Genomic DNA, 9238 nt, shown 5'->3' on the forward strand with positions numbered 1-9238 from the left:
GACACTAGCCTTCTGAGCCAGTCTCTGATCCTCAAACTGAGACTGGCTAGGACCCCTGGGTTGTTCGGGCTCAGACCTGGACTTCGTGAAGGTCGCTATCCCAGTCTTTCAGCAGGTCAGCCTGATATACTTGGGAGCATCACCATCGTGTGCAATGATGTGACAGCCCGACCGGCTGCTGCTGTGTATGCCCTTGCATCCGAGCGAGATGTCAAGGAGGGGAGTCTTAGAGTACGTCTCACCCATAGAGAGATAGCTGGGCCAGCGTCTCTCTATATATGCTTCAGACACGGGTCACGACGAGGCGTTCCCCATAGCGACCGCTAGAGGACGCAGTTCAAAGTTCCCATGAAGGGGAAACATACACCCTCACTCACTCTCTCTCTCACACACACTCACACACACACACACACACACACACTCGCTCTGATCCTCCATGTGAAGAGCATCACAGATGAGAATAGCCGTATCATTTGATCTGTGCTCGTAACAGAAGAGAGATGATGGTCATAAGAGCAGAAGCGCAGGGATGAAACGTGATCACAGGTGACAGAAGATGACGTTTGCGTGAGAAATATGGAAGTAATCAAATAAAATAAAGATATAGAAATTATTGTGTTATATTTCAAAAAGAGTGAACTCAAAGCACAGGACAGCGGCACATGCGTTGATTTCAGGGGTTCTGAACGGCGACTTAAAAGTATTTAAATTAAATTATTATTAATATATTAAAATGATCTAACGCTAATCTAAATTAAAATACTAAAAAATTTGGATATATTCCCAACACTCACAAGAAATATGTACTTTATAGCAAATATCAGCTCTGTGTTTATATCATTGCAAAATGTGATTAAATTATCATTCAGCTCTAATCTGATAAATGCAAGTATGAGGCATGAAGATATTAATATTTTATAAATATTAACGTTATGATTTTCTGTAAAGCTGCTTTGAAACAATATGTATTTTGAAAAGCGCTATATAAATAATGTTGACTTGAAATCAAATTTCCACTCAATAATTATTGTTATTATTGAAGAAAGTAGTTATTGAAACTTCGGGACTCACAAAATGAATCGCTTTATTTATTATTTGTAGATTATGATTTATTAGTATTTCATCACAACCGTCTGTTCCGAGCATTAAAGCGCTAAACGTCGTAATTAATCCGTGACCGTGATTGAAACTCTATTCGTCCAGTGTACGAGTATTAAATAGTATTTAAATAAAGCATAAATAATATAAATTATAAATATTAGACTTACTTAAAGTTAAGTTTATGTACTAAACCTACTAAAATTAAGCAAAAAATGAATTAAAGCTATATAAAAAATTAATAAAAGGACATAATAAAATTGCTTTCAAAAATGTAAATAAAACTGAAAATATAAAAATAAAAGCTTTAACTCAAATTAAAATAAAAACCGAGAGAGAAAATGTAAAAATATTAATGAATATTATAGTATATAAATAACAAGTTAATCGTGAACATCAGACCGAAATCTTTCTCTTCTTTCTAATAGACACACATCACTGACACGGCTTTGCTCTGTTTGTCTGCGTGTCTATAGTTCTGCGCTTCAGTGTGGATATCAGCCGGTTTCTATTTCTGCCGCTCACTTAAAGCCTATTTAAATCCATGTGTACGAGGTCTGTCTCTCTCAGTAATTTAAGCTCCGCTGCGTCCCTCTCTCGTCTCATTCGGGACTTTCCCCGCTCGAGGACAGACGTCTGTCAGGATCCAGCAGGATCTTGTCCGTGTGGAATACTTTCTTTCGTCCGTCTGGCTCTCTCTCACGTGTCGCTCTGTGATCGGATGCACCTGTACTTCTCTGATTGTGTGTCTGAGTACTGAGTGTGTTTGGGCTCAAAAACATTTTTATGCTTGTGTACTCACATTTTCGAACATGTCTCAGTCCTGACCGAGAGAGAGAGAGAGAGATGGAGTTGTGCTTTTTCTGATTCGCTGTTTGTATCGGATCATCTGAACAATGGCGCAGAGACACATGGATGGTGTAGGTAGGACAGACTGCGTGTTAAAACTGCTCTAAGTGTGTTTGGAGGTTCATCTTAGAGATCACTGTACGTGTGTGTGCGTGTGAGAGTGTGTGTGAGAGTGTGTGTGTGATTGTGTGTGTGCGTGGCTAGGACCCCTGGGTTGTTCGGGCTCAGACCTGGACTTCGTGAAGGTCGCTATCCCAGTCTTTCAGCAGGTCAGCCTGATATACTTGGGAGCATCACCATCGTGTGCAATGATGTGACAGCCCGACCGGCTGCTGCTGTGTATGCCCTTGCATCCGAGCGAGATGTCAAGGAGGGGAGTCTTAGAGGACGTCTCACCCATAGAGAGATAGCTGGCCAGTGTATGGCCAATGTATGCTTCAGACACGGGTCACGACGAGGCGTTCCCCATAGCGACCGCTAGAGGACGCAGTTCAAAGTTCCCATGAAGGGGAAACATACACCCTCACTCACTCTCTCTCACACACACACACACACACACACACACTCGCTCTGATCCTCCATGTGAAGAGCATCACAGATGAGAATAGCCGTATCATTTGATCTGTGCTCGTAACAGAAGAGAGATGATGGTCATAAGAGCAGAAGCGCAGGGATGAAACGTGATCACAGGTGACAGAAGATGACGTTTGCGTGAGAAATATGGAAGTAATCAAATAAAATAAAATAAAGATATAGAAATTATTGTGTGATATTTCAAAAAGAGTGAACTCAAAGCACAGGACAGCGGCACATGCGTTGATTTCAGGGGTTCTGAACGGCGACTTAAAAGTATTTAAATTAAATTATTATTAATATATTAAAATGATCTAACGCTAATCTAAATTAAAATACTAAAAAATTTGGATATATTCCCAACACTCACAAGAAATATGTACTTTATAGCAAATATCAGCTCTGTGTTTATATCATTGCAAAATGTGATTAAATTATCATTCAGCTCTAATCTGATAAATGCAAAATATGAGGCATGAAGATATTAATATTTTATAAATATTAACGTTATGATTTTCTGTAAAGCTGCTTTGAAACAATATGTATTTTGAAAAGCGCTATATAAATAATGTTGACTTGAAATCAAATTTCCACTCAATAATTATTGTTATTATTGAAGAAAGTAGTTATTGAAACTTCGGGACTCACAAAATGAATCGCTTTATTTATTATTTGTAGATTATGATTTATTAGTATTTCATCACAACCGTCTGTTCCGAGCATTAAAGCGCTAAACGTCGTAATTAATCCGTGACCGTGATTGAAACTCTATTCGTCCAGTGTACGAGTATTAAATAGTATTTAAATAAAGCATAAATAATATAAATTATAAATATTAGACTTACTTAAAGTTAAGTTTATGTACTAAACCTACTAAAATTAAGCAAAAAATGAATTAAAGCTATATAAAAAATTAATAAAAGGACATAATAAAATTGCTTTCAAAAATGTAAATAAAACTGAAAATATAAAAATAAAAGCTTTAACTCAAATTAAAATAAAAACCGAGAGAGAAAATGTAAAAATATTAATGAATATTATAGTATATAAATAACAAGTTAATCGTGAACATCAGACCGAAATCTTTCTCTTCTTTCTAATAGACACACATCACTGACACGGCTTTGCTCTGTTTGTCTGCGTGTCTATAGTTCTGCGCTTCAGTGTGGATATCAGCCGGTTTCTATTTCTGCCGCTCACTTAAAGCCTATTTAAATCCATGTGTACGAGGTCTGTCTCTCTCAGTAATTTAAGCTCCGCTGCGTCCCTCTCTCGTCTCATTCGGGACTTTCCCCGCTCGAGGACAGACGTCTGTCAGGATCCAGCAGGATCTTGTCCGTGTGGAATACTTTCTTTCGTCCGTCTGGCTCTCTCTCACGTGTCGCTCTGTGATCGGATGCACCTGTACTTCTCTGATTGTGTGTCTGAGTACTGAGTGTGTTTGGGCTCAAAAACATTTTTATGCTTGTGTACTCACATTTTCGAACATGTCTCAGTCCTGACCGAGAGAGAGAGAGAGAGATGGAGTTGTGCTTTTTCTGATTCGCTGTTTGTATCGGATCATCTGAACAATGGCGCAGAGACACATGGATGGTGTAGGTAGGACAGACTGCGTGTTAAAACTGCTCTAAGTGTGTTTGGAGGTTCATCTTAGAGATCACTGTACGTGTGTGTGCGTGTGAGAGTGTGTGTGAGAGTGTGTGTGTGATTGTGTGTGTGCGTGTGAGAGTGTGTGTGTGATTGTGTGTGTGTGTGTGTGAGAGTGTGTGTGTGTGTGTGTGTGTGAGTGAGTGTGAATGAGTGAGTGAGAGTGTGTGTTAGTGAGTGAGTGTGTGTGTTAGTGAGTGAGTGAGCGTGTGAGTGAGTGAGGTGTGCGCGCGCGCGACAGTGTGTGTGTGTGTGACTGAGTGTGTGTGTGTGTGTGTGAGCGTGCGTGCGTGCACGCGCGCGTGTGAGTGTGTGCGTGCGTGAGTGTGTGTGTGACTGTGTGAGTGTGTGACTGTGTGTGAGTGTGTGACTGTGTGTGTGTGTGTGTGTGCGCGTGAGTGTGTGACTGTGCGTGTGTGAGAGAGAGTGTGTGTGACTGTGAGTGTGTGTGTGTGCGTGCGTGAGTCTGCATGAGTGTGTGACTGCGTGTGTGTGTGTGACTGAACTGTGAGTGTGTGTGTGCGCGCGGCGTGAGTGTGTGAGAGTGTGTGTGTGTGCGTGCGTGAGTCTGCATGAGTGTGTGACTGCGTGTGTGTGTGTCACTGAGTGTGTGTGTGTGTGAGTGTGTGTGTGTGTGAGTGTGTGTGTGTGTGAGTGTGTGTGTGTGTGAGTGTGTGTGTGTGTGAGTGTGTGTGTGTGTGAGTGTGTGTGTGTGTGAGTGTGTGTGTGTGTGAGTGTGTGTGTGTGTGAGTGTGTGTGTGTGTGAGTGTGTGTGTGTGTGAGTGTGTGTGTGTGTGAGTGTGTGTGTGTGTGAGTGTGTGTGTGTGTGAGTGTGTGTGTGTGTGTGTGACTGTGTGTGTGTGTGCGTGCGTGAGTCTGCATGAGTGTGTGACTGCGTGTGTGAGACAACATTTGTCATTTTCCTTTCATTTAAGTGGAAGTACAAAAATAACTGAAATATCTAAATAAACTAAAACTTATATAGACGTTATTAAATGATGACAAAAACACAAGATTATTAAAGTATGTTTGATGAGATAATATTATTTCAGTTTTTCTACTTCGAAATTTCAAGTTAATTCAATGTGTAATTCAACTTGCTGTTTCTTTGTAATTATTTGTGAAATTCACTAGCAATTTATTAGTAAAGATTTGCACTAGTTTTTTCCCAGTATAGTTGCTTTAGCAAACTCACTCTGAGCTCCCGCTGTATTCTAGGAGAGAACGTCCATTTATTCAGTTTAATCTCTCATGCAGTTACTTCTCATCCTTCAGAATTGCGTCACATTACAGCGGTGAATGTTCTGTGATGTTCTCTCTAGATAACCAGTTCAGGATGTCGATTCTGGAGCGTTTGGAGCAGATGGAGCGGCGAATGGCAGAAATGTCAAATAACAGTCAGCAGAATCACATGATTCACTATCATCAGCATCTGTCGAGGAACCAGAGCTCCGCGCCGCGCTTGACTCCTGAGAACCAGGTACAAACACACACCAGAGTCTCGGCGAGTTCTCCGAATAATACAGCGATGAACTCGAGTTTCTGTGTTCTTCCTCAGTGCTTTTGTCTTGTTTTACCAGTATCTAAGCATACTTGTTTTATCATTGTTAACTAAAACTACAACTATAAATAAATTAATTACTTAAAAATATATGTATAAAATAAAATGTGTCCCTGCAGCACAAAAGCAGTGTTAAGTCGCTGGGGGATATTTGTAGCAATAGCCAACAATACATTGTATGGGTCACAATTATACATTTCTCTTTTATGCCAAAAATCATTGGGATATTAAGTAAAGATCATGTTCCATGAAGATATTTTGTAAATTTCCTACCATAAATATATCAAAACTTAATTTCTGATTAGCAGGGTCACATGTGCTATAATAAATTCAAACAGATTTTTATTCTTATTTTACATGTGTACTTGTAAAATAATGGAACATTAGGTCATGAATATTTTCTCAAAAGTCATGGAAATTTATTGGTAAAAATGTGTACGAGCCCTGTTTATAAAAACTTTATAATAAAACTTATTTTATTTCAGCTAGTTGCCAAGTGTAAGTACTAAAATAGCTAAAACTAAATAAACTAAAACTAAAAAACTAACCTAAATGGACATATTTAAAAGAAAAACTAATAAAAATGATAGAAACACAATAAAATAGCTAAAACTTGAAAATTATTCAAATGTAAAAAATAATATCTAATTCAAAATATCAACAAAAACTTGAACAAATAACATGACCAAATATAAATCAGTGGGGTCAGAAAAAATAAACTTGTTTGCCACAAAGAATATCGGCCGATATATCGATTTTGGCCTTTTTACTCCCTAATATCGGTATCCGTATCGGCCCACAAAAACCCATATCGGTCGGGCTCTAGTATTTACATTTATGCCATTTGGTAAATGCTTTTATCCAAAGCAGCTTGAATTGTATTCAAGATACGGATTTTATTAGTTCACACATTCCCTGGGAATCAAACCCATGACCTTGGGATTACCAGCACATGAGAAACAGTCGGCTGGAGCTGATTAATGCAGGAATTATTAAAAAACATCTTCATTAGATGCACACAGACACTTCCCAGTCTCGTCCATTAACACTCAGGATTTATTTACGGACGATAATGAAATTAAGCATTGGGAAAATTGTGATTATTTGTAATAGGCTTTTTATTTTTGACATAAATTCTGCTGATAGAATTTGATTGATTTTAGAGTTTGATTCACTGCCCGTTTGAATTGACTCAGTGAATTTAAACAAAAAATATGTTTGCATCATCACTCAAATATGTATTCAAATGTTTTAGTAAAATATCTGTAGGTAAATATTGCAGTGTAGATATAAATAAATCAAAAGTGTAATTCTTTAGTGTGGAAACTTGGTGATTATTTCAACTAGGGGTGGAACATTTCTGGTAAGTTTCCGGAAACTTTCCCAAAATTCCTGGAATATTCCAAAAAAAAAAATCAGCGAAAGTTTCCAAAATTTCTGGAATATTTCCGACATTTACTGGAAATTTTCCACCTTTTTGCAACCCTAATTTCAAAAATTTTTTTTACAGTATTTCTTCCATTTAAACATTTTGAATCTTCTCGAATACAACAAATGTTTTACGCTTTCTCTGATTGATTTCCCTCCCTGCTCTTGACTTTATCTCCTTGCCAGAACGTTCTCCAGAAGATCATGTCAGCACCTTTTGTAAGCTTGTGTCAGAGTTATTGTAGTTGACTAAAACTATAAATAATATAAACTTGAGATAAATAAATGTTTAAAATTATAAAATAAATATATTATATTTTATAGATACACTACCGCTGAAAAGTTTGGGATCAGTGAGACTTGTAATGTTTTTAAAGAAGTGTCTTCTGCTCATCAAGGCTGCATTTATTTGATCAGAAATACAGAAAAAAACAGTAATCTTGCAAAATGTTATTACAATGTAAAATAAGGATTACAAAAACACAACAAAATTATCAAACTTAAATAAAATGAAAATAGAAAAATGAAAGCTACTTTGGAATATTAATAAGAACTGTAATCGTATCTGAATGATACTGTCGTAATGCTGCAGTGTGTGTGTGTGTGTGTGTGTGTGAGAGAGTGTGTGTGTGTGTGAGAGAGTGTGTGTGTGTGAGAGAGTGGTAGAGCGCTGGAGCGCTGGCAGTGTGTTGTTGAGCGCTGGATTTATGAACACGTGTTATCAGGGTTAGCGGCGGAATGTCAACTTTGTCAGTGACATCACTTCAGTATGCATGTATTAATAGCGGGTTTTCCATGTTGGTGCACCCCCCAACACTCACACACACACACTCACACTCACACTCACACTCACACTCATACTCACACACACACACACACACACACTCACACATACAGAAAAAAACAGTAATCTTGCAAAATGTTATTACAATATAAAATAATGATTACAAAAACACAACAAAATTATCAAACTTAAATAAAATGAAAATAGAAAAATGAAAGCTACTTTGGAATATTAATAAGAACTGTAATCGTATCTGAATGATACTGTCGTAATGCTGCAGTGTGTGTGTGTGTGTGTGTGTGTGTGTGTGTGTGAGAGAGTGGTAGAGCGCTGGAGGATGTGCAGTGTGTTGTTGAGCGCTGGATTTATGAACACGTGTTATCAGGGTTAGCGGCGGAATGTCAACTTTGTCAGTGACATCACTTCAGTATGCATGTATTAATAGCGGGTTTTCCATGTTGGTGCACCCCCCAACACTCACACACACACACTCACACTCACACTCACACTCACACTCATACTCACACACACACACACACACACACTCTCTCTCTCACACTCACACTCTCACACACACACACACTCTCACACTCATACTCAAACACACACACTCTCTCTCTCTCACACACACACACACTCTATCTCTCTCAAACACACACACTCTCTCTCTCTCACACACACACACACTCTATCTCTCTCAAACACACACACTCTCTCTCTCTCACACACACACACACTCTATCTCTCTCAAACACACACACTCTCTCTCTCTCACACACACACACACTCTATCTCTCTCAAACACACACACTCTCTCTCTCTCACACACACACACACTCTATCTCTCTCAAACACACACACTCTCTCTCTCTCACACACACACACACTCTATCTCTCTCAAACACACACACTCTCTCTCTCTCACACACACACACACTCTATCTCTCTCAAACACACACACTCTCTCTCTCTCACACACACACACACTCTATCTCTCTCAAACACACACACTCTCTCTCTCTCACACACACACACACTCTATCTCTCTCAAACACACACACTCTCTCTCTCTCACACACACACACACTCTATCTCTCTCAAACACACACACTCTCTCTCTCTCACACACACACACACACACACTCTCTCTCTCACACTCACACTCTCACACACACACACACTCTCACACTCATACTCAAACACACACACACACACTCTCACACTCACACTCTCACACTCATACTCAAACACACACACTCTCTCTCTCTCACACACACACACACACACACACACTCTCA

The 9238-nt window shown here is 38.9% G+C and overlaps 1 protein-coding gene across 1 annotated transcript in view; it reads left to right on the plus strand.

Annotated features, from left to right (window-relative positions):
- Window positions 1-9238, plus strand: part of LOC107572969 (calmodulin-binding transcription activator 2-like) — a 25711-nt gene that overhangs the window by 13350 nt on the left and 3123 nt on the right. Inside the window, exon 10 of the mRNA XM_016259409.1 lies at window positions 5490-5647. Coding sequence (XP_016114895.1) covers window positions 5490-5647 — 158 coding nt within the window. The remainder of the gene's footprint in view (window positions 1-5489; window positions 5648-9238) is intronic.

Source organism: Sinocyclocheilus grahami, unplaced genomic scaffold, assembly GCF_001515645.1.
Source record: "Sinocyclocheilus grahami isolate Dianchi unplaced genomic scaffold, SAMN03320097.WGS_v1.1 scaffold1842.1, whole genome shotgun sequence".
In the NCBI taxonomy this organism is placed as follows: domain Eukaryota; kingdom Metazoa; phylum Chordata; class Actinopteri; order Cypriniformes; family Cyprinidae; genus Sinocyclocheilus; species Sinocyclocheilus grahami.